The 26,268-nt window shown below is 43.9% G+C and overlaps 1 protein-coding gene and 1 non-coding gene across 3 annotated transcripts in view; one reads left to right on the top strand and one right to left on the bottom strand.

Annotated features, from left to right (window-relative positions):
- Positions 1–24,096, bottom strand: part of Lta4h (leukotriene A4 hydrolase) — a 32,123-nt gene extending 8,027 nt beyond the window's left edge. For both annotated transcript variants that reach the window (XM_028783060.1, XM_028783061.1), the window contains exons 1-14: positions 23,825–24,096; positions 18,366–18,496; positions 16,901–17,021; positions 13,697–13,765; positions 12,003–12,107; positions 10,868–10,920; positions 9,563–9,635; positions 9,190–9,330; positions 7,891–7,914; positions 7,217–7,287; positions 6,646–6,757; positions 5,783–5,927; positions 3,692–3,795; positions 3,225–3,295 (exon numbers count right to left, since the gene is read on the bottom strand). In XM_028783060.1, coding sequence (XP_028638893.1) covers positions 3,225–3,295; positions 3,692–3,795; positions 5,783–5,927; positions 6,646–6,757; positions 7,217–7,287; positions 7,891–7,914; positions 9,190–9,330; positions 9,563–9,635; positions 10,868–10,920; positions 12,003–12,107; positions 13,697–13,765; positions 16,901–17,021; positions 18,366–18,496; positions 23,825–23,983 — 1,379 coding nt within the window. In that variant the 5' untranslated portion in view covers positions 23,984–24,096. The remainder of the gene's footprint in view (positions 1–3,224; positions 3,296–3,691; positions 3,796–5,782; positions 5,928–6,645; positions 6,758–7,216; positions 7,288–7,890; positions 7,915–9,189; positions 9,331–9,562; positions 9,636–10,867; positions 10,921–12,002; positions 12,108–13,696; positions 13,766–16,900; positions 17,022–18,365; positions 18,497–23,824) is intronic.
- A 348-nt stretch (positions 24,097–24,444) lies between these two features.
- Positions 24,445–24,516, top strand: Trnad-guc. Its single transcript has one exon. It is a non-coding gene; the product is annotated as a tRNA-Asp (tRNA).
- Positions 24,517–26,268: the final 1,752 nt, after the last annotated feature.

Below are 26,268 nucleotides of genomic sequence, written 5' to 3'. Positions count from 1 at the left end.
CAGGCCCAACCATAAATACGATGAATAATAATTTACATCCAGGGAAGAGAAATCTCCCTGAGAATCCCCTTCTTTTTTCTTTCCAGGCAAAAATGAATCACCCGTGATGCCTGCCATTAGAAGTTCTAATCCAGATGGGCCAGAAGTCAGGATCCTCGCCCTTACCCTCACCCCCTACCTTTTCCCAGCTGCACAAGGTTCCCTGAAGCTTGGCAACTGCAAGATCCTGCTTGGAAACTGCAGATAGACTCAAAGCAGTGTACCATATCATCTGAAGAATAGCAAGGAGACCATAACTCAAGCAGTGTACCATATCTTCTGAAGAATAGCTGGTTGCAGTCCTCCTCGCCCCCACGAATAACTAGGGCCTGCCAGTCGGGTCAAGTGGCACCCAGACGTGGGGCTCGAGGCACGGACCCCTCTGGACGGACCCTCATTGAGAGGATGTGCGCAGGACATCAAGATTAAGCGAGACAGAGATCATAACCCGCAACCTGTCATCCACGGAACCAGGTTGATGCTGCCATCAAGAAGACGGTTGAAGTTCATTACCATCAGCCGAAAATTGAAGAGGATCCAGAAGTGACTCTGCAGGAGACTGACACAGCTGCCAGCTCCCCTGCCTCCCCCCTACGGTCGACCGCTAGACTTCCACGCCCTCCAGAAGGGTTCCTGGTATGCCTGGCTTTGCCCCCGTTTCTCTCGATAGAGAGCTTGGCCTCTTGATCACCACAACAAAAATTGGCTTTTTCCTAAACCAAGGTCGCCCTTGATATGGCCGCTAACATTGGGGAGCCTTCCTTTATGACAATATTACACCCCAAACTGACAAATGGTTGATAAATTGAACATTTACAAGGGACTAGGATGGCTGTGAGTTAGCCCAATGACGGGATTATTGTAGGTCCACTTCCCAGGGGCCCACCCAATGCAGCCGAAAAGGAGTGCGTGGTGCTGGGAGTGGGTGCAGCCTACATGGCCTAAGACAGGGCTCTCACCCTCCTTTCACCCACATCGGAGTCCCTTGACGTTGCCCATCGTCGACAGCCTAAAACCTTCGACCATCGATGTGACTCGTCTCACATCAGTGTTTTGGGGTTGTGAACTTGTCTAAGACCCCCCATAATTAGACATCCAAATTCAAAATTCACATAGTTGGGATTGATCATAAGATGCCTTCTCTAACTAAACAGAGAAGGGGGAGATGCCAGAAGCCAGGACCCTCGCCCTTACCCTCACCCCCTACCTTTCCCCACCTGCACAATGTCCTCTGAGGCTTGGCAACTGCAAGATCCTGCTTAGCAACTGCGGATAGACTCAAAGCGGTGTGCCATATCATCTTAAGAATAGCAGGGAGACCATAACGCAAGCAGTGTACCATATCTTCTGAAGAACAGCAGGTAGATCATAATTCAAGGCAGTGTACCGTATAGACCATGACATGTTTCAAGGCACAGGCCAAGAAGATTTTGTACTTTTCCACCACCTGGCCCCTCTTACCCGCTCCCCTTGTAAAACATGCTATAAAAAAGCATTTCATGTTCAAAAATAAATAAATTATTTATAAAAAAAAAAAAAAAAAAGAAAGGATTTGGCTTCAGTCCAAGACCAGGTGAGCACTAGAGAGGATGACAAGTAAGATGGCAGATTGGCACAGTTGTAGGTGTTTGTTATTGCTTATCTGTCTGTCTGTCTGTCTGTCTGTCTATGTATCTATCTATCTATCATCCATCCACCCATCTATCCATCTAGCATCTATTATCTATCATCTATCCATTCATCTATCTATGTATCTATGTATCTATGTATCTATGTATCTATCTATCTATCATCTATTTTTGAGACAGGGCCTCTTTATTATGTGGCCTTGGCTATCCAGGAACCCATCATATAGACCAAGCTGGCCTCCAACTCACAGATATCTGCTTGCCTCTGTCTCCTGAGTCATACTGTTGTTTTTAAATGTTTACTTCGGCTCTCTATACAGACTGGTACAGAAGGAGGCCAGAAGACATCTAGGTGCATACACAGTTCAGAGGCCACAGCAGTCTTCCTGTGTGCTAAGGTGACAGTGAGCATGAGTGGAGGGGCAGGAAACAGAGAGGAGACATTTGAATGCACACAGACGTGGAGAGCGCTGTAAGGATGCGGGGGTCAGCGCATCTCTCTGAGCACTCCCTTCTCAGCCTGGACTCTCAAGAGGAGTGTCAAACACACAAAACCATGCCATCTTTATTTCCACCTCAACTTGTGATGCTCAGCCCACACCTCAATTAAACCGGGCTGTTTAGTAGGAGAGTAGCTGGTAAGGATTTTCTGTGATCTGAAGTAAGGGCTGGAACGTTCCAAGAGCTGGAACGTGTTGCAGTCAGCGTCCTTACATGACAGCTGAGGTCTACGGTGCAGCTAGCTCCCTTACTCCAGGAAGGTGTTTAACTTAAAAGACAGGGAGCTCCAGGGTTTTAAGGCAAGACACTTTGGTCAGCTAACCCTAAATTACTACTTCTAGGAATAGGGATAGTAACTTATACTAGCTTAAGGATAGATATAACATTAGAATTTACTAGCCGGGCGGTGGTGGCGCACGCCTTTAATCCCAGCACTTGGGAGGCAGAAGCAGGCGGATTTCTGAGTTTGAGGCCAGCCTGGTCTACAGAGTGAATTCCAGGACAGCCAGGACTACACAGAGAAACTCTTTCTCAGAAAAACCAAAAAAAAAAAAAAAGAAAAAGAAAAGAAAAAAAGAAAAAGAAAAGAAAAGGAATTTATTATATAACTGTAAAATGCTATTTCTTTTCTTACTGAAAATGTATATGCATATTTTAGAACAGGTCTTGCTACATAAACCCTGAACTCATAATCCTTCTGTCTCCTCCCAAGGGCTGGGGCGAGAGGCAGTATACCTAGCCTTCAAAAAACCTTTAAAAGAAGAAACTATCTTACTCTTCACTGAGTCCCTCACCATCCTCAGGTAGAAACAAAGCACACAGTAGTAATTGCAATCAGTTAAACAGATCTGTTTGTAAAGCATGGAAATCTAAGAAATCTAAGCCCCTTTGTTCTCTTTGCTGACTAGCTTAAGAAAAGCACATGATTTTTCCAGATCCTCTGAAAGGGCTGAGGTTGAGTGTGTCCAACCTGCAGCCTTCAGCCACCTGTCCCGAGATAGCTATACATGCAGCCCAACGCATTTGTAGTTAGTATGCCATATAGTGAGTACGCACTTGGGCTTGACAGGAGGCAGGCCGGGAGCATAGAGCCAGGCATTCCAATCAACTTGATTGAGAAGATCCACCTGCGAGCAGGAAGCACAGCCAGTCATGATCTACAGAAAGACTTTCCCTGAGGTTGTAACAAGCCCGTGAGTGAGCAGACACTCTGCCACAGCGAGATCATTTCTAAATCTTGTTTCTTTTGAAAGTTTGTATTAAGCAACAGATCATCATCATGTCTGTTTCTGGAAGACAACATGACATTCTGACATACGCAAATAACATGGACCGATTAAATCTAGTGAATTAGCATACAAACTTGCAGGCATCACTAGTGTTCCGAAAAGGAATCAGAATACATAAATGGAGTCTTATGGCAAATTCTGTGCCCATACTTATGATTATGACATACACATAGCCTGATAAGTAGTTTATAGAGCTACATGGAGCATGAAAAGTAGAAAGAATTTAAAGCTAACCTTATCTTTGAAGTGGGAATATAGGAAACTCTTCCAGTCGTCAGTGGTTACGCTCTGGTAGGAAAATTTCTCAACATAAGCCTTTAAGAATCCTAGAAACACCTCTAGGGGTTAGAAAAAAAAAAGAAGAAGAAGAAAGAAATTAAAAGTAAGAAACAGAAACCAATTCACAGGAAGGCAATTCTTTGACCTCTTTTTGCAGTTACATTGTTCTGGTAACCACAGGCAACAGAGAATACTCAGAGGACCAAGGAGAGCTTTAAACAATGAAAGAATGTTCAGGACAGGAGGCAGGTCTCAAGTCTATTTTGACACAGGGGAGAAGAAAAATTCTCCTTCCAGCCAGGATAACATAACAAAGATACAGAGCATGAATAACTCAAGTTCAAAAGCAATAACCCTCATCGATGGGAAACGGGGAGTAAGATCTGACAAACAGAATGGAAGGGCAGGAGCCTTCAAAGCCAATTGAAACGGGGACCCCTCCCAGGCCATCCATATAATGTCACATAAACCCAGCGCATCTGTGTGAGAGATGGAGTCACGTGCACTGACTACGAGGATGCAAAACACTGAGCTTAAAGATGTAAAAATCAGATGCAGAACAAATACATAAGACAGTCAAACTCTCTTGCCTGAGGGGCACACAGTACAAACCCTACTGTCTTCCATATGGACAGACCTATGGGAAACTCTAATTCATACATGTGGCATGGGAAGAGGTTATCAACCATAACTAGTTGTGACGGTTTGCATATGACTGGCCCAGGGAGCAGCACTATTAGAAGATGTGGCCCTGTCAGAGTAGGTGTGTCACTGTGGGTGTGGGCTTTAAGACCCTCATCTGAGCTGCCAGGAAGTCAGTCTGCTAGCAGTCTTCAGATGAAGATGTAGAACTCTCAGCTCTGCCTGCACCATGCCTGCCTGGATGCTGCCATGCTCCCACCTTGATGATAATGGACTGAACCTCAGAACTTGAAAGCCTGCCCCAATGAAATGTTGTCCTTATAAGAGTTGCCTCGGTCATGGTATCTGCTCACAGCAGTAAACCCTAACTAAGACACTCGTAATGAAGCAGAAATCATTAGAGTACACTGTGATAAAAGTAACATGATTAGCCGGGCGGTGGTGGCGCACGCCTTTAATCCCAGCACTTGGGAGGCAGAGGCAGGTGGATTTCTGAGTTTGAGGCCAGCCTGGTCTACAGAGTGAGTTCCAGGACAGCCCGGGCTATAAAGAGAAACCCTGTCTTGAAAAACCAAAAAAAAAAAAAAAAAAAAAAAGTAACATGATTGGTCTCTCTCCAAATACTCTACTAATCGCTTGGGTTCTCAGGGACCCCGCTGAGATACACAACACTGTGTTCTAGGAGTACTTGTTTTATTTACTGAAGGCCACAGGGTACAAGCCGAGAATGGCACTGCCAATTTAGATATTCCAAAATGAAGCCACAAGGTGAAAAGGTGAGAGGGGGAACCCTATGGTGAGGTGGCTAAGACCCACGGTGAGGAGAAAGCTTACTGCAGGTGACTTCACATCCATGAAAACTTGAAGAAGAAGAAAAACAAGAATTGCAGCAACTACTGGGAACTTCAGTGGAGGAAGTGAACCATCGGTAAGAGTCTACAGGATCTCTGATTTTGTTATTAGAATCATTCTGTGTGTCTGTGAGACTGGTCATCTACCCCTCGAATAAGATCCAGAGCCACTTGAATCAAAGTGCTAATGAGGTGACCCTGGGACTGGTGAGGGGTAGGAGAGCTCTCATTTGCCACTCATAAACTTCTGGATTATAGGAAGTTTGTCTGTGGATATTATATTATTACCCTAATTCCTTAAGTATAATGAGATTTAAAAAAAAAAAAAAAGTCAAGCCACATCCTCTAGTTAAGGGGTTGTGTAGAGTCTTACGGATGAAGCAGGACCAGATAGCAATGCAGATGTCTCCAGCAGACTGACCTGGTAGTATAAAAAGACTAGGAACAGTTTATAATTCATCCCTACTCTTCATATCACCCTCCAAGAGACAAAAACAGACAGCAAATAAGCAAGCAAACGAAAGCCAACCACTGGACAATGGCAGCTACTTACCTGGTCCCCCAAGAAGTTGTTCAAGGTAGAAGAGTAATGCGAAGCCCTTCTCATAGGGAATGGAGGAATAGGCTACATCGGGGTCTACGTCCTTCAGATCAACCACGAGCTTGGTGAAGGGATGGGACTCCCCAAACGTCTTTATCTGCAACCCAATGGAATGAGGTGAGTGTTCACATAGGAAGAGGACTGTTACTGCGCCTGCAAGCTGCTGGGGAGGCTCTGTTTCACTCAGGGATGCAACAGGCTTCTAAACGTTCAACGTACAGACAGGAAACGGTATGTTGCTATCACTCCTGGAATCTAACTATATGAATGGCAAGATATGTCTCGGATATGCCTTGCTAATAACAGGCTTTACTTTGACAAAAGGACTAGAAAGATGATTTAATGTCTGACCGGTGCATTTAGAGTTGGGGAGAGTACATTTAAAAATTCACAAGTATTAGGGCCAGGCAGTGGTGGTGGACACCTTCAATTGCAGCACTCGGGAGGCAGCGGCAGGCAGGTCTCTGTGAGTTCGAGACCTGCCTGGTCTACAGAGTGAGTTCCAGGATAGCTAGGGCTGTTTCAGAGAACCTTGTCTCAAATAAACAAACAAACAAACAAAAAACACAAGTACTGACATAAAATTCAATGCAATAAATCAGCTATGTTAGCAGCAGAAAACATACGTGTTTTTTGGCTCTCAGTTTGGAACATGGTCATGCATGGCATGTATCAAGAGGTAATTATATAGTACCTGTCACATTCTCTACATCTGTAAATATGGCTACCCTGTTGCTAAAAAGACACTTTATTAACCCAGTTTGGTAATGACTATACGAGGCTGAAGGATTCTTTCAGAAGCCCACCCTTCTTACCGTATTCTGTAGCTCTCCCCATCCTCCCAAAGCATGGAAATGTCTGAACTTTTCCCCAAATAAACGTCCACAAATGTGGCGCTCTAAATAGACAGTATGTCCTTCGTTTAACCTGAAAGGGAACAAAACAAAAAAATGGGTACTGTCCCAGCAGACAGGAAAAAGCATCTTAACCAAGCAGATCTTTTCTTTTTTTGTCTTGCCAGGAAGGAGAGCCCTTGTATATAGCATGGCCTCTACATCCCAGGCCCTGCTACCTAGAGAGGCCCAGGCAGTCAACTAAGACGACAGCAAGCCCAGCCCAGCAGGTGGCAGCAGAGAAAAGGAAGCGGCAATTTTGCTTTTGCCAAGTCTGTGTTAAAACAAGGCAATGTCAGAAAGTTAGCGGCAGGGATGAACTGCACGCCTAGACTGTATCGACCGCTGTGACAGGTGCTGCAGGATGATTTGAAACTCTGTATCATAGTGACCATAAGGAGAGAGAAAGATGTACAGAGGAAACAGCGGTGGCGGTGGGTGGGAGGCAGGAGAAGGATCAGCAAGAGCAGCCAATAAAACAAAACCATCGTACCAAAAATGATCCCACGTCTTGTTAGTCACTAGGTTTCCTGTCCAGCTGTGAGATATTTCATGTGCAATAACCTGAGGGGGACAGTGTTAAGGGATTAATGGTCAGACAGAGTACCTCATCCTAAACGAAGCTAAATACTTTCTTTTAGCTTCACATGACTCAATGTTTTTTTTTTGTTTGTTTGTTTTTGTTTTTGTTTTTCGAGACAGGGTTTCTCTGTGTAGTTCTGGCTGTCCTGGAACTCACTCTGTAGACCAGGCTGGCCTCGAACTCAGAAATCCGCCTGTCTCTGCCTCCGACTCAATGTTTTTAAAAACGTATTCAAAAATGACTTACTTCGGGAGGAAAATGCAATTTAATCAAAGACCAAAAATGAATAGAACATGCTAATGGATTAGAAACAACTACCACCAAGGAAAAAAACATAGAAAATATTAAATTAAATGAACATGTATGTAATTAAAATGTTTCATACACAGGAAATAACAATTCTTGTTTTTGTGATTATGTATCATATATATGTAGCTAAATTTTTCTTTCCTGTATTAAATCTAATTGCTGAAGTAGTAAGAGGATAACCCAGTTTTCTTTTACAATAATATCTACTGAACAATACAGTGGGTATTTTAACAACTTCTTGAGGGTTAAGATCGTAACAAGAAATGTTCACTTACGTTGGAGAGTGACTTGTCACCTGCCTACAAAAAAGAAAACATCTTAGAATTTCCATCTTCAGATGACAGCTGCAGCTGACAACACCAACCTTACCTCTCAGACTTGGCCTAATGGGCCACTATATGTCTACTCTGGTACCTCAACAGGTTCAACAGACACGGATTAGAAAGCAAAAATATCGTTCTTCCCTTCCCTAATCACAGAAACCTTTTTAACACCGGTAGGACTACTATGCTTCTTCCCCACTCCCACTCCTTCTTTCTCTCTGTGTGTGTCTGTGTGTGTGTATGTGTGTGTGTGTACACATGTCTATGGGTACATGTGCATGTGCATGTGGATGCCCAAGGCTTGTCTGCCTTGAGGTAGCTTGCTCTGGGGAATCACATCTCTGCTTTCTGAGGCTGGGATTACAGGCAGCCAGCACTGAGGTGGGTTTCGCCAGGTCTGACCTCTGGTCTACATGACTTTAAGCACAACCTCCCACTCCCTCCTTTCTTATAATTCACAATATATTAAAGGAAAATTTATACTGTTCAATGTGTTCTATGGCATATGCCAATTTACTTAGTTGCTAACTAAGTCCTTGCCAGATTCTTAGTAGAACTCAAAGTAGCTCACTTGGTCTATAAAACAGCAATGTGTGGTAGGCCAATCTTCCCTTAGACGCTGGGCACTAAGTTTTTGTTTGCCTAGTACCTGACTGCCAAGTATGAATGATGTATATCCTTTGTCTAGATACATAATCCGTCCAAAGTATGTTGCATGGCAGGGCTACTCTCAATTCAAAATACTCTGAATATTTTGTTTCCTTTCCCCAATAGCCAAATCATTCTCCTTTGAAAAAGTGGAATTTTGATAACCAGAACTAGTAATAAAATTAGAAATAAAGGTTATACAAACAAAAATATATTTAAAATATTACTAGGCATTTAAAGTTCTTCCCCACCACCCCACCCATGTGTGTGTGTGTGTGTGTGTGTGTGTGTGTGTGTGTGTGTGTGTAAGTCACAGGACAACCTTAGCTTCTATTATTCACATACTGGCCTCCACGGATTTTGAGACAGTATCTCTCACTGGCCTGGGCCAAGGAAGGCTATGGTCCAGGCCCTGCTGTCTCCACCTCCTGGCCCATGACTGGTGTATACAGCCACACTCAGCCTTTTCGCATGGGATCTGGGAAGTCAAACTCAAGTCCTCGTTAACTATGCAGCAAGCACTTCATCTGCTGAGCTACACCCCAGCCCTTCGTCCAGGTTTATTTTTGAGCCCTCTATTTCAAATGAAGAAATCTTTCTTACCAGTAGAGTCGGAGTTACAAACGTGAGACAAGGGTTCTCCATGCCACCGTACGGGAAGGATGGGGGCAGAACCAAAAGGTCGTACTGCCCCCAAACATAGGGTCCCCCCAGATCTTCTGCAATTTTAAGCATGGATTCGGTCTGGAAAAAAAAATGAATGCATACACATCTCTTCTTGATGGTCATAATAGTCATTTCTTAAAAGTGCAAACGGCTTTCTGTGAAGGTTGCAAATCAAAAATCTTTATTGAAATGATAAGCACAAAGTGGCAACTGCAAACACACACACACAACAAGTGCTTACAGCTATCTCAGTACTCACGAACCTAAAACCTACCACCTCATAATATTAGGAAGGGAATGTATGACCAACCTCAGAAAATTCATAAGCAGATTTCTCCACCTGCTCTTTCTCAGACCACACCAGAGTTCTTGGGCCAATTTGCCTGCAAAATGAAAAAGCTTCATAAGAACGAAGTTCAAGTCAAATTACTCACCTGGGTCTAAGAAGAACCTAGACATCTTGTAATAACAAACTCTTGTAAAGTAAGACAGGACTGGCCATGCACTGATGGGGAGGGAGGAGGCCAAATCGCTTGAGGTAGCTAACCTGCTGTTAAACACAGAGCAGCAACTCTCTGCAGAGGCACAGTCAAGTTAAAGGAAAATAGAGGCATGAAGTGCCCCCAAAGGGTTAAGTTAGCTCCTGGCTGTGTGCTAAGACCTCTGGGAATACAGGGTCCTATCTCAGCTTCACAATGCAGACACCCAGGCAGAAATAGAACAAGATAATTCCAGAAGAAGGTGAGACACACACTTGGTTATGCTGGACACGCACGTCATAAATCAGTGGAAGAAGCAAAAGTCTTGTCACACAATGTAACACAGCTAAGCCTCAAATATACTATGCTCAGTGAAATAAAGTGGCCTGCAAGAGGCACGTGCTGCATGACTCTGTTTCTGTGAAGTAATCAACATAGGTGGAGGCGTGTAAGCAGAACAGTGGTTACCAAGTGTGCACGTGTCCTATGCCTAACACACATAAGTGCACCTGCCACATACATGTACACACATGGATAAAGATATGAAATAAGAAACTGGGTGTGGTGGAGTGCAGCTTTCATCACAGCATGTGGGAGGCAGAGGCAGGTAGATCTCAAGTTCAAAGCCAGCCTGGTCTACATAGTGGGTTCCAGGCCAGCCAGAGCTATATAATGCGACTCTGGCTACAAAACAAAATAACCAACCAAACGAAAGAACACTTTAGCTATTGGTAAAACTTTAATCAAGATACTCTATTTCTGAATTATTTCTAGGATTCCAAGGGCTTTGCATATCTTATCTCCGAGGCTAACAATGAGGCTGGAGTGGCAGACTATAGTTTCTAGGAGAAGGAAATGGAGAATGTGAGGCATGACTTGTTCAGGCTCACATCAGAGTCTTGCTCTCGGCCTAACCGTAAGAGCAGGCTCACTTCACATCTGGATAACCTAAGGCACAGTGGTGAAGACTTTCTAACCAAAATTCATTTGCTGCCTGCAATTTGAATTTCCCTAAAGCTGTCAGCCTGACATCTTGGGCAATACACAGTGCTCTCTCTACTTGTCAACCCTGCCTGCAGTTCAACTTGCCTACGGTCTCGTCTTTTTAGAAACCTCAAAATGTGTGCAGAACTCACCTGCTTTCTAAAGCTCCAACAACTAAAGCAATCAGGTAGCATGGTATGGGAACCTGGAGGAGACAAACACACACAGTACGGGTTGCATCAGTGCACAGATATGGGGTAAGCAAGACAGTTCAGATTTAAAATGATGTGATTCTTCTTTAAATCTCCAAGCATTGCTATGAACTAGCCTTTAGTCCTTCTCAAACAGTTCAAACATATGATACAGAAACACTTCAAAACATTCATTTCCCTCTTAGTCTACAGAAAGGAATACCACTGATAGGCAAAAACCAGGGCTGAACAAATTTAAACGGTATATTAAGGGTTTCTCAAAAATAAGAGTTAAATACACAGATGCTTCTCCGTTATATTTTTGGATTTTTTTTTCCTCTTCGAACTTTTAAAACATTTTCCCCTTAAATTCCTTTATATCTTAAACCAGCAGTAAGTGGATTCCAAAGCTATGATATCATAGGTCTGAAAAGGAAGCAACATTGTCCACCGTGAAGACAATTAAGAAAACATATCTCACGGGTAGGTATGCACAGACAGGTCCATTCTGTCCGCTGAAGGTCAAAGATACAAGTTCAGTTAAGTCCCAGCCGTGTCAGATTTTGAACTTACTGGGCGGTAACACTGTCCTTTTCTGGTAACTCTCCCTTTTACAGATTCTCTGGCTAGCCACAGGGCACACTGATGTGAGAAGCCAATGAGAGGATGAGTACTTAAAAGGAAACAGGAAAACAGGCTGGGCATTGATGGTACAGTCCTTTAATCCCAGCACTCAGCCCAAGCACTCAGGAGGCAGAGGCAGGTGGATCTCTGAGTTCGAGGCCAGCCTGGTCTACAGAGTGAGTTCCAGGACAGCCAGGACTACACAGAGAAAACCTGTCTCAAAACAACTAATAAAACAAACAAACAAACAAAAATAAAACCAGGAAGCTGACTAGGGCTGGATCCTGGAGTGTAGTCAGGCATTCCCAGCCGTGCCTACCCAGCAACCTCTTCCTAGAAGTGTAACAAATAGGAGAGAACAGGTGAGAAAGGCTGCATTTTAAAGTCTACCGTGTTCCCAGACTCCCTGAATAGGTACATTTTCTTTCAAGTTTGCTACTGAGACAAAATCTAGACTCTGATCTGCTCTTACCCTCTGGTTGAATCTGTATATCTTCCTGTTGGGGTCTTCTGGGTCAGGGGCTTCTCCATCACGGATGGCACTCATGAGAGCCACCAGTTCTTTTGGGACAGATACCTAGACAAAAGAAAACTAATCCCTTTAGTTTAAGATGTATAGCAAGTGTCTGAGCATCTTAAAACTAAAAATCTTGACTACATGATAGACTCTGGACTTAAAAATGCACATATATGCCTGGCGGTGGTGGCGCACGCCTTTAATCCCAGCACTTGGAAGGCAGAGGCAGGCAGATTTCTGAGTTCGAGGCCAGCCTGGTCTACAGAGTGAGTTCCAGGACAGCCAGGGCTATACAGAGAAACCCTGTCTCGAAAAACAAAAAAAAAAAAAAAAAATGCACATACATGTGAGCTTTGTAAATAGGACCAGCAACATGGAAAAGCATCTAAATCATGAATGTGACAGATCTTTCTGTTCAGGAATATTAAGAGCAGGATTTGGGGAGAAACTATATTAGAACATTAACTTATTTGGTATGTGTATAACCTTCCCGAGCCTCAGTTTCTCCACCAAATATGGGTAAAATGTCACAGTCTTTCTTTAAGGAATAATGAAAATGAAGAGACAACAGCACCACAAATAAAACTGGCAGCCACCAACTGTCCCCAAATAAACTCAAAAGATGATATACTCGCAGCAGGCCAGAGAATATAGCTTTGGCCATCTTATACTTAGAACTTGGAGGTACAATCAGTATTTTCTAAGGGAGAGTAACGACAACTTTGGCTAGAAACCATGAAATCATTTTTTCTGGAAATCATAAAACATAGAGGGTCATGGATGTGTGTCCCTTAGCTCTGGGATCCTGAGACCAATGAGTGTCCATGATGTAGCAAGTACACACAGGTTTGACCTCCTGTTCTTGCATGGATCAGGCCTCCCAGCTATAATGGAGACAGGCACAGAACAGAGCTCTGAGCCAGGGTCAGCCAGCAGGGGTTAGCTTCATCCTCTCATCGTTTAGATAAAGAGATGTTCACGGGACAACAGTGGCCCTCAGACGCTAACAGCATGGTTAGGGATAGTTTGTGACCATCCCAGCTGTGAAGTCATTCAGGCTTGTTTCGGTCACACAATTCAGTGATAGAGAATAGTCCTGAACTCAGAGGTCCTGTGCCTGCAAGCATAATTTTCTATAGCACTAATAAAGTATGTCTGGGCTACAGAGAAACTGGGAAGAAAGCAGCTTCCATGAATAAACACTGGTCTTCTTTTTATTTGCTTGGTCTAAGGAGACACAGCCTCTGGAAGGGTGTTCATTAATTATAATCCAACCTTCACCAAAGGGATCAGAAGTACCAGTGACAAAGGAACTGGACACACATACAGACAAGTCCAGTAGCTGCTGCCTGGGACGTCTGCACACAGGGGTCACGGCTGCAGAGTGCACTTTTAGGGAAAAAGTGGTCTTAAATTCTTAAATCTTTAGATCCAGAATTTTAATTTCTTTTTTGAAATGAGAATAGGATGATTTCCCTTTTTCATAATTATAATGTTTAAAACTACCTTTTAATTAGAGATCCAAAATGAGATCTGCAGACGCAGCGGAAACGTATTAAGTACAATATTTCTACCTCCGAAACGTGAATGTCCCCTCTTATCATTCACACATTCACTTCTTTAATTCGTCTGTCATCTGTAATGCTTACCTCTGCAGTATAGGTTAATTTCACAGAAGGAGTGTCTTGGCAAGGGAGGATTGCCCTGCAGTGGATGGCCTAAAAAGGAGAAAGACAAAGACATAGCTACTCCCTTTTCTCACAAATCAAGTTACACAGAAATACCTAACGTCACAGCACAGACTTTTCCTATCTTCTGTCTGAAAAGAGTAACATACTTTTCAAATCTCACGGTATCTTTTAGAGCAGCAAGAAAAGGTCTGTGGGTTTAAGATAATCAGATTTCAGTACTGAGAAGCTGCTCACTAAATACACTGCTTGTCAGGCAAGGATGAGAACCTGAGTTTGGCCCCTGAGGCCACGGTTTCCTTGTTTTTCAGTTCAGTTCGGTTTATGTTGTTTTGTTTTTGTAAAGCCTGGTCCTATGGCACACTCCTGTAATCCTGGTGCTGGAGAGGTGGAGGCAGGGGGATCACTGGACCTCACTGGCTTGTTCAGTCTAGCCAAGTTGGTGAGTTTCAGGTTCAATGAGATACTTTGTATCAAAACATAAGAAGGAAAGAGACTGGAGAAGACACCTGCTGTCAATCTCTGGCTTCCCATACACACGCAAACAACATGCAGCGTGCGTGCGCATTTTCGCACGCACACACACACACACACACACACACACACACACAGGCACATGCATGCCCTGCAGTGGATGGCCTAAAAGGGAGAAAGATACTTGTCTCCAGTGAACCCTCACAATTCTGTTGAATGGTTAAATAAACAGTTGAGCACTATTGACAATCACATCCACAGAGGAACTCACAGGAGCCCTGAGGGAAAAGGGCGCTACTATGACACAAACTTGCACACTGTCTTGCATCAGTCCTTCAGAAACACGGCTCTAACAAAGACTGGACATAGACTCTGCAATTCTACAAGCTGCCTGTCTGATCTATTGTTAACAAGCTAAGAAGCCAGGCTTCATTAGGACAGGACGCTATGCCGTGCTTAAGGGAGTATTCATACTAACACCCTCTCTGAAGCTGTTAAAAATCCTGAACTTCCTTAAAAATCCCTAGGGTCTCCTAGATATATTTTGTTTAAAAAAAAAAGTCATAATGATATCTACCATAATACATTATGTGCTAATTTTAATAATAAAATAAAAACTTGAAAAACTCCTCAGACTCTACTAAAACACACTGAAAATGTCATAGCTATCTGGGCAAGGTGGCGCATACCTTTAATCCCACACCCAGGAAGAAGAGGCAAGAGGATCTCTAAGTTCTAGGATAGCCTAGTCTACAGAGCAAGTTCCAAGACAGCCAGGGAGGGGTACATAGAGAAATCCTGTTTCGAAACCACCATTACCACTCCCTGCCTGGCCACACCTCCACCCCCCACCCTCCACCAAAAATACTGCACTTGTTGCTGGGGGGGCGGGGAGGGACCCAGGTTCAGCTGTCAACACCTATGTGTCCTCTAACAGCTGTCTGGAACTACAGTTCCAGGGATCCAACAGTCTCTTCTGGCTTTCTTGGGCACTGCACGTATATGGTGCAAAGACATACATGCAGACAAAACAGCCATAAACATACATACAATAAAAATGGATACGTCTTTTAATATATATATATTAACTTTTAATATATATTATATAACTTATTATATATATATATATAACTGGGATAAAGTACAACCAGAAGAGCTAACTAGTTCTTTCTCCTGAGGCAGGTTCCCAGAACGCACTGCCTGAGTGTTCTCCCCAGCCTGTGGACAGGTGGCCTGGCGAAGCAACAGCCTTTCTAGACGACTTTCATTGGGCAAATCAAACTTGGGTAAGAAACATCTGTGGTCAACAGCTGCAGGCGTCCATCCAAGTCACGTCTGCCTGTTCCCAGACAACTGCAACGGATTCTTAATCTGTTTCCTGTACTTTAAACACCACTGCCAGTAAAAACCGGGAAAGATGTATTTAAAATTGACATTCTTGGGATTTACACGCATTACATTTCTTAGTAACTGAACCTTATCGTCAATTCTACGAGAAATACTCATTCAAAATCAGCTATTATGAAGTGATACAGCATACACGACTTGTATATTCTTGTCTCCATTTTCAAGTCACTTTCTGTGGGTTTTATTATTGTTTTGGGGGTGTTGGGGTGTTTGTCTTTTTTTTTTTTGAGACAAGGTCTCATGTAGCCAATGCTGGCCTCCAGTTAGCTATGTAACCAAGGATACCTTGTACTTTGGGGAGGGGGGAGTATTGAGACAGGGTTTCTCTATGTAACCCTGGCTATCTTGGAAGTCACCCTGTAGACTAGGCTGGCCTTGATCTCATAAGAGATCAGCCAGTCTCTGCCTCCCATGTGCCAGCACTGCCTGGCAACCTTGTACTTCTGATCCCTCTGCTTCTACACACTCAGCAAGTTCTGGGAACACAAATATACTCCGCCATAGCCCGCTCATGGGGTGCTGAGGACACCACCCAAGGCTTCAGGTTAGCTACAGCCCTAGACTTCTTCCAAACAATTTTCTTAGATTAAAAGGACTACTTCAAGCAGTGTCATACAAAGTAAATACGTTTAAGTCATGCTTTGATACTTTACATATTTAAAACTGCACTTGAATTTAACATACAGCTAGCACATGTGGGTGTTAAGATAACTAAACATGCAGTGTTTGACCTGATGCCTTGGAAATAGAGTCAATGTTTAATCAGGGGCTTTCTTTAATCATAAGTGATTGGATTATTAAGACAATTAGGACTTTTTTCTTTAGAAAAGTTTTGTATTTATTCTTGTAACAGACTATCTCTAATTGCAGCGTATTTCATCTCTCGCTTTAAAATGGAGCATAGAAGTGTCTGAAATCATGTCACTTTAAAAGTATACTTAATCTATTTTGCAATCAGGAACTCGGTCTTTCAGAGTGCTCTTTTCCACAGGTAGCCTTTCTGCAACCAACATGACTTTTGTTTATTGAATTCTCCTTGCATTTCAGAGCCATTCACTGAGTCCCCACTCAAGGGCAGGTTGTACTCTAGGTGTTTGGGAAGTTAAGTATAAATAAGCCCTAAATATTTCCATTTAGATAGGTTGTTTCAAAATTAAAGAAATCTGACTTTTAAAAAAGCAGTATTAATAGCAAGATATCAATGAGAATATATGTTGCTTTATGAACTATGAAATTTGTCTGCATGGCTGGGAACTTCCCAGCCGTCTCTGAGCATCCTTTTACCTGGCACTGACTGAAGAGATACGGATGCTGCTTTCCTGACGTCTGTTCGGGAGTGAGCCACTGAAGAGCAGAGGACTTGGGAGACGTCTCAAAGGAAATTTCTATAACAACCTCTTGATTTCTGCATGAAACAAATAAGATATTAGTAGAGTAGAATTACTCGCAGAATTTGAATTCAGAACACATACAGGAACCAGCATGAGCAATTTCCTGAGGTCCCACTGGTTTAGCGTGAGTTCTAGACGCAGCAGCTTATGTAAATCTGACTCTTTGCTACTTGAATGTTAGCCCGTGGTTTCTTCTCAGTATCACACTGACGACCACATGATAGGATGACAATCAGTCAAGCGGCCCACAGTGTGTCCCATACTTTGCATCTGTGATTGTGTTTTCTGTGACAGTGGGGATGTTCGAGAATCAATGTCATCGCCGTACCTCAGTGGTGGGTGGCAGCACATGACCCAACCCAGCGCTGCTGGGTGGCATGGTAAGTCACATCAAGGGAAAGACATTTGTAGTGATTTTTGTAACTGTAGAATCTAATTTTGAAAAACTCTTCCTCGAAGTAATTCATACATAGAGATTTACTAAGTATCCTTCTGTGATAGGCTACAGGAAAACAAAAACTGGTTCTTCATCCTAGAGTTTCAGAAACATTGACAACAAAGGAGGAGCAAGAGCTTTGGAGCCAGGCAGCCCAACCTGGACTGAAACCCTGACTCCACCACTGTACGCTAGGCCAATGACTTGACCAGTTTCTTTGCCAGTAGAATAGAGTAAATGATTCTGTCACCCAGGCTATGCTTGGGTTTCCTTTCTCTTTCTTAAAGGGGAGAAGGCATAAAGACATTGGAAGATGGCAGTAGATCATCCTTGTTTCAGGTAATGGTTTCTACTCTTTCTCCTTCCCCCAGGTATCAAGGGGTGAGACACACTCCCTGTGTGTGATGATTCTGGCTACTGTTTGCTTAAGTGAGCAGCTTTCTCTGTGAGTCGCTTTCTTAGTTGGAAGTGCAGCTCCTAGGCAGAGGGAGGCTTAAATAACTATGGAGGCTTTAAGCACTGACATTTAAAGTGGCAGGAAGTCAGCCTCCATACATTCGGAATTCTCACTCCAGCAGTGACAGCGGCTAGCCTCTGGGGTAGAGGCAGAGAGTGCCTGGTTTCACGTATTCCCCAGGTCATCCAGAAACGGCATGCTTCCCACCACTCCAGACAACAGTGAAATGATGGGCTGCTCCAGAAGCATTACCCAGTGTCCTCCTCGCCAGTGGTTCATGCACTTCATTTCTTCAGTATTTGAAGAACTTACCATTTTTCACTCTCAACACCAATGTGCATGGATTACAGAAGTGACCGCCAATCACTACACATCAACAAATATTAGAAACACAGGAACGATGTCTGCATTCTTTTAAAATAGATCTTGCTATTACTCAGTCATAAGAAAAGGAGAGCTCCATACTTGCTCAGGGCGATGGGAAGAGAGATTTCCATCGGCGAGCCTTTGTAACCTTGACTTTCCCCGACGCTGTATTTAACTTCTTGTCCATTGATCACCACTTTTTCTATTGTAAGGTCTTTGGTGTCCAAAGTCTAAAATCACATTAAATAAGAGGATAGTTTCATGTATCAGAAGAAACAAATTCTAGACATAGGTGAAGTATAAAACTAGCTACTGAGTAAAACACAGATTGAAACTAAGAATTAAAGGCAGATGTATGTATGTTTTAATTGCTAATTTGACATAGTCTATCTAGAATCAGCTAGGTAGAGAATCTCGATAAGGGACTGTCTAGATTAGGTTGGCCTATGGGCATGTCTGTGGGGCTTTGTCTTGATTGTGTTAACTGTGGTGGGGAGAGACCCCCACCGTGGGTGGCGTCATTCCCTAGGTTTGGATGCAGAACTGAATAAATGTAGAGATGAGGCTGAGCACAAGTAAGCACGCATTCATTCTCTGCTTTTCACTGTGGATGTAACAGACACTTCAAATTCCTGCCTTGCTGCCCAATAATGACGGACTACAACCTCAAACTATAAGCCAAAGAAACACCTTTTCCATGCTAGCTGCTTTTGTCAAAGTATTTAATCACACAATAGAAACGAACCTAAAATAAGCAGTCAACAGCAGCTAAGGACTCTTACTTTTCAACACTCTATGCAACCTGAAAATGTTGGAGTTTGGGGACTTGTATATATAATAAATTCTGGGATGTTCACATACATATACTTTGGACTAATTCTTTAATTCTCTGTTATAAAAATATTCAGTTTAACATATTAACATTCAGTTTAACATATTAACATTTCACTACATTTCACTAATTCTTTAATTCTCTGTTATAAAAATGTTCAGTTTAACATATTAACATTCAGTTTAACATATTAACATTTCACTACATATTCTTTGAAAGAAAATACAGAGCCCAACTCCTACGATGTACTTTTGTAAACCCCCTGATTGAAACAAATGCTGGCACTCGCTAGGCACTATTGTTATACAGCTAAACAATGGTCAACCATGGAAGGCAAAGCTGCCCAGCTGAGTCTGCAGAAGGCTGAACAACCACACCTACTTACTGTGGCCAATTTAGGGCAGCAGTCTTGGGCAACAGAAAGTCTGAGTTCCCATCCCAGTAATCTCCCTAGAAACCAGATACTTTCACCATGTCCAATTACGCTCTTTTGGAATTTTCAACCTTCCTATACCCACCAAGCTGTCTCCCAACAGCCTAATAGGGCCTCTCACAGTACTATGAAGACTCTGCCCTGTCCTTCCAGTTTCTAACTGGTCTATTTTCCTTCCTTCATGTTTTTTAAAACTGAGGACAATCTAAGATGGCCACCTCCACTGTCGAATCATTTCCTCCCCCATTTTCTAGCACCTTGGCTATTGTAAGTCTCCTTGGCCGACAACATCTTTCCTGGTAACTTGACCTCTGTCTATTCTCGCTCTTGTGGGCTTGACCACTTGGTCCCCACACTGGACTCTTGACTCTGTGGAAATGGTTCTCTGACTACTATTACGCTCCTGCCTCTCTTCTCTTTAATTCCTGAATACAGGTACATCCCAATATGAGCCTTCACCCTCTTGCTCATGCTCACACACATATTTGGCCAGATTGTGCCAGACACCTTCGTTTGCTTCTCAAGATAGGGCTCCCGTCTTGTAGGTGGAACTAGCCTTGAACTCACAATCTTCCTGTCTTAGCACTCCTACTGTGTGCACTGAGAATACAGGAATATGCCACCCCACCCTGCTATGCCAGCTGTATCCTTTCACCCCTCACACTTGATAGGCTTCTAAAACTAACACCATCATTGTGCCCTCCGAGTCAGCTCCCTCCTCTGACATCCAGAATCTTTTACTAGAACTACTCAAGGTACCAAATGGTTGGCACGATCCACAAACTGGTCTCAAATCCTTCCCAAATCCCAGAGTCATTTCTTTATATTGTGTCTACACTCTCTTCTCTTTCTGTCCACCACCACCATCACTGGTCCCAACCCTGCAGTTAGAATTCTACTATGCCTTATCTCCCTACCTTCCAAAGCTTTAATCCTGTCCCTGATATGCCTGGGAAAGGACTGGAGGTTAGAAGGTGTAGAGACAGCCACTCCCTAGACTCCCCTTAGGCTAATGGATGACAAGCTCAGAAAGGGAGGTTGGGGATGTAGCTCAGTTGGTGAGTGCTTTCCTATCATGATTGCCGGTGGTGGTGGTGGCGTGGTGGCGCAGGCCTTTAATCCCAGCACTTGGGAGGCAGAAGCAGGGGGATTTCTGAGTTGAGAGTTCGAGGCTAGCCTGGTCTACAGAGTGAGTTCCAGGACAGCCAGAACTACACAGAGAAACCCTGTCTCGAAAAACCTAAAAAAAAAAAAAAAAAAATCCCAGCACCAACACATACCATCACGGTCACTAAAAACTGTAGGAGGAAAATAAAGGAAACTGGACAGCGGAACAGTTACAATTAGGCACTTAATTGAGCACCGACTAGCCACAACGACTGCTACCTACATCATCATAAGAAATGGTCACAGTGTCCCTTTAGACAACACACAAAAAGAGCTCTGTACTCCTGAACAGATGGCGTGCAACACACAGAAGTCCTCTTGCCTTTTGCATAGGCTGCTGGGCGTTCCATGCCAACTTTAGAGCACGACTCAGCCCTATGCCATCTTGACTCTCTTACATTTACCCTCTTCTTCTAGAATCCTTTTAAAAATATTATACCATATAAATTGTTTTAATTTTATTTTTCCACATCCTAAGGATCAGACCCAAGAGGTCATGCATGCTAGGCTAGGCAAACCCTGAATCATAAAACTACATAGCCAGTTTTTGCACATTTTTTTTTTCAGGACGGTTTCTTTGTGTAACCTTGGCTGTCCTAGAACCAGCTCTGTAGACCAGGCTGGCCTCAAACTCAGAGGTCTGCCTGCCTCCGCCTCCTGAGTGCTAGGATTAAAAGTGTGCACCATCACTGTCTGGCTAAAGTTCTTTATAAATAAAAGCAGGTTTGAATAGAGAAAGGCTTATGCCTATTTCTAGTTTTTAAACTTATCCACAGATTGCTTTGAGAAAACAAACAAACAAAAACAAACAGGGGTATATGGAATAAAATCAAAATCAAAACTCCAAACCATCTGGATGTGATATTCAGTTCAGCCATTGTATTTAGCGGCACCCAGAGCCTGAGCAGCAAGAAGACTCAATACCTGGCTCCCTCCACTCCCTAGTGGCTGACAGGGACACAAAACCCTCTGGGCCACTAACAGAAGAACATCTAAACAAGACTGGAAATTTCAAGATAAGAAACAAATGCCTGGAAGTTATGAATTCTGAGTACCAAGGTTCAATGTAAGTAACCTAGACCTTGAAAAGGCTTCTAGAAAGGTGGGAATTAGTCCTCTTAGAGGGACCATCGACCCTACAGTCACAGATTCCAAGAAAGGCCTAGAAAAGACCAGAGCCAGTGGTAGAAGGGCATGATGTCATGACACCTTTGGGATGCAGACAGCACTGTTGGCCATGTACCCTATATTAGGTTTAGGCACTGCTTTCTAACTGAATTTGTTCCATTAATCTAATTCCCCAGTGTCCCCTGCATGCCAAGTGCTACACAAGGAATTTGAATTGTAGAGAAAAAGACAGTTTCTTTCTACCATAAATATGTCAACAGTTGTGGCTCATGCCTGTAATCTCAGAACTCAGGAACTTGAGATAGGAGAATCACAAGTTTGAGGCCAGCCTGGGGTATATATTGGGTTCAAGGCCAATCTAAGCTATAGAGGGACCCTGTCTCAAGAAAGCAATCCCTACTAAGGGAAAGAAACAAGTAATCTTCAAATAAATATAAATAGTACCAAGCATTTGGTCTCAGGCTGTTGCCATAAACAAGCAAAACAATTACAAACAGATGTTACTTTGTACTGTAATAACCTCTTTTGAAGAGAACGGGACATTATAATTCCAGCCACATTACTAAACAGATATGCCAACCAGAAATTAGAATTTCAAAGTCTTACATTTCTGTAGCTTAGGGGATTGTGAAGATAAAAGATAACTTTTAAGATTGGGACACCGTTAAAAACTTAAGTCTCCCAATTCCACTTCCTCACTGAGCAGAGATAGAGCTTTCTATCTCAGAACAAAGGACAGTCTTAGGAAGCACTCATAAGCCAGCAAAATTCTCTTTAATAAAAGAAAACTGAGTCCAAAGACTAAACTTCTGTCCTTCTGGGGCAAAGCTTCCACTGCAATAAAAGATAGCAAGTACCGTACTTCCAGACCAAAGTGCAGTTGGCTTATAAGGAAATAGCCGTCTTCTTTGCCTGTAAGGCTTCGTTTTTCTTTCTTACACTATTTTCAGTAGTTATAAGTCAAACAACAACAACAAAATATTTTACGGGGCAAAATCACTGTTCTTATCTACACTTCTAATTCGATCAAACATTGACCCCATTAATTTCACTCCTAAATCCCACCCCTGGTTGTTTAACAGACATGCTTCAGCAGAGATAACCATACAACGTTGCAAAACACACTCTGGTTAGCAGGCTGAATACAGCTGGTCTTTTCATGTTCCTCTAATTTCTAAAATGGTCCTCTATGACTTTTTTCCTGTACCCTCAGACAACATAAGAACACTGACTATCGATTATATGAAACAGATCAAACCATTGAGTATTTCATGATTCTAAGCAAATCTTTATTCAAATGGTTAGGGTTTATAGAAGTACATATTTTATAAGAAACGCAATAATGACTTGTCCCAATAATGACTTGCTCCTTGGAACCACTTATTAAAAACTGTATTGGGCCATCCTTAGAAAGCTGGACTATTCCACCTGTCCTTAAACTAACAGAAGACAATAGCGATAAGAAGCAATGGCAGGAAGGGTCCCTGAAGAGCAAGGGTTGCACTTGCTCTTAGAGAGCTGAGACTGGAAACCTTAAAACGGGGTGGAAAGGGCAGGGAACCCTAAGTGGCTTGGAACACAGGGTGTGGGATCTGAGAGTTGGGTGAGCCTGCGGAGTAAGGACCGTGCACTGGAGGGGATTCTGGGAAGTGGGCCAAGGAAGGAGGCCACAAGGTTGGAGGTACTAAGCGAGGGGACAGAGAATGGGGGTAAGACGAAGTATCCCAGGAGTGGGTGAGGGGCGCTAGGACGCTAAGATGTATCCAGGAAAAGGGGAGGGAGCGGGAAGAGACCATCATACGTGGAGGGTTAAGGAAGGAGTGCTGATGTAAAAGTGGAGCTGAGGAAGGGATGAGTGTGGGAGCTGAGAAAGAGATACAGAAGCCCGAGGAGGGGCCACGCAGGGAGAGCCAGCGATCTCAGGGCTCGCGGGGAGCAGGGGCGAGGAGCGGGAGGACAGCGGCCCCGGAGAAGCGGCGCTGCACAGGCGACCCGTACCAGGCTGCGCAGATTATCCTCCTGTGACTGGACCGTGAGCTCGGCGGTCCCGGTCAGCGCCCGGCGAGCGAAGTCGACGCTGCAGCGAAGATGGAGGTGCTGGGTCCGGCAGACCGAGGCTGGAGAAGCCAAGGAACAAGTATCCGCGACCTCGGGCATGGTTGTGGGAGATCGCCGCACGTCAGCCAGCACCCAGACACTCTACCGCCAGACTTTCACCGCGAGCCCGAGAACGGAGGGAAGCACTGAGGGTAGAGAGCGCGGTGCACCCCGGGAAAGGGAGGCTCCGAGCCCGCCGAGGGGCTTAGTGAAGGACAAGACGGAACTACCAATCCCATGATGCAGCGCGATCAGGCTTGCGCTAGCGCTAGACAGCATGGGATTGGGGGGCGGTGCGAGAAGGAACCGAGGGGTGTCTGCTGCAGGGGTAGGGTGGGTTAAGGGAAACGCTGAGTGGAGTGGAGACACGTCTAATGGAACGCTTTCATTTTAGTTCTGTTCAGTTGCAATAGGAGTCATGATGGCATCATGAAACGCAAAGACTATTGGTGTACGTTTGTTGAGGGCGGGGCTGTCTTGAATAGAGAAAAGGCCTATCAGAAAACCTGTCACTGTGCAGTTCCTCGTTAGTATAGTGGTGAGTATCCCCGCCTGTCACGCGGGAGACCGGGGTTCGATTCCCCGACGGGGAGGCACAGCAATTGTTTTTTTAATGGGCTTTGGTTTGTTGGTAATATAATGACCTCACTGTTGCCTGGTTTTCGGGTTCTCTCGTGTATTCCCAGCCATAAATACCTAAACCGGAATAAAGATTAACATGTGAGAAACGAATTATGAAATGCACACTGACCACAGTGGCAGTAATAGGACAGCCGCACGGCTAGCTCAGCTCCGCCTACTGTGGAAGTCAAAGGAGTGTTGAAAGGTGCTTGGCAATTTAATTGTAAACAACTTTTAAGAAGACCTGAGAAATGAGAAACAGCCTGTGTTATTCAGCAAAACGGATCACATCAGATTAAGTTCCTGAAAAGGGCTTTGTAACTGCAAACACTGTACGTTTCGAAAGACAGGAAAACTCACCTCTTCCTACCACTTCCCTAAAAGATTGCAAAGACTTCTCATTTCCCCCTCTTGCTTCACGTAGACTTTCTGCGAGTGCTCAATGTAATTTGCAGAAATTAAGTGCACTCTGCCACACTAGCCGCCTAGAAAACAGCTGAGGGAACGAGGGATCTGTATCCAAACTACTGATTAATGTTCACTCCGCTGCCTGACCCATGATGACCTAATCCAGCCTGGTGCTTGGCTACAAGACAGGGCCCAGGGAGCACATATACATGACGTTCTGGAGGGCCAAGTATTATCTCTTTAGGAAGAGTCAGGAGTAGCAAAATAGAGGGTAAAACATCTGAGGTGGGCTTTGAAAGCCATGGGGAAAGCAGAGGAGTCAAGGAAACAGCAGGAACAGACAAGGCATGGGCTGAAACAGCATGGGGTGGGGGATGGAGAGGGAGAACAATCCTAGATATTCAAAATCCGACTGTTTAACTGAAATCTCATAACCACACATTAAAGTTTCTCTGTGTAGTCCTGTCTGTCCTGGAATGTTCTCTGTAGACCAAGCTGGCCTCAACTCAGAGATCCGCCTGCCTCTGCCTCACGCCGGAGTGCTGGGATTAAGGACATGGACCTCAACTCCTCGGTGGTGGTGATACACTTTCTTCTTTCCTCTGTGAGCTGTGTCTGGTTTGATATAAATATCAGTTGCCCCTAAAATCTACCTCTTTTCATCCTTAGTAGTAGGCATTTAGTTGGGCACGTGACTGCCCAGAAAGAAGGTTCTCCTTGTTCCTTCTCTGCACGTAGACCTTGCAAATGGATTCTGACCAGTAGAATGTCAGCAGATTGTTTTTATGAAGTATCGTTACAGAAAAACCAACACCAACAAAAGCCTCTGTCCTGTCCTCTAGAACATAGACGTAAGGTCTACACCTCTGACTGCACGGTGTAGCATGAGGTTGAGCTGTGTGCTGAGAGAGACAGAGAAGCGAAATCGGAGAAGCCTCGGAACTAGAAATAGCCCCCGTCTTAGGACCATGGACGCTCTGTGCACTGCTTCAGATTTCATTTGAGAGAGAAATAAATGCATTTGTTTAAGACAGAGTTACTTTAGGATAGTCTGTCACTGAGGGGGATGCCAGTCTTTGGTAAGAACTGGTCCTAGTTGGAAGTCCATCACTTCCATGACTAGCCGTGTCTGTCAGTTTGCCCTTATTTAGGAGTGGGGCATACTGATTTTTTTAATTGAAAAATATTTTCCATACACTAGATTTTGATCTCCCCCTCTCCCATTTCCTTCGACATCCTGCCTACCTCTTTACTGAACTGACTCCCTGTTCTCTCTCTCTCTCTCTCTCTCTCTCTCTCTCTCTCTCTCTCTCTCT

The sequence above is a fragment of the Grammomys surdaster genome, unplaced genomic scaffold (assembly GCF_004785775.1).
Source record: "Grammomys surdaster isolate TR1022 unplaced genomic scaffold, NIH_TR_1.0 958, whole genome shotgun sequence".
Classification (NCBI taxonomy): Eukaryota; Metazoa; Chordata; class Mammalia; order Rodentia; family Muridae; genus Grammomys; species Grammomys surdaster.
Note: the sequence above shows the minus strand (reverse complement) of the source record. Positions and strands in the feature narration are given on the sequence as shown.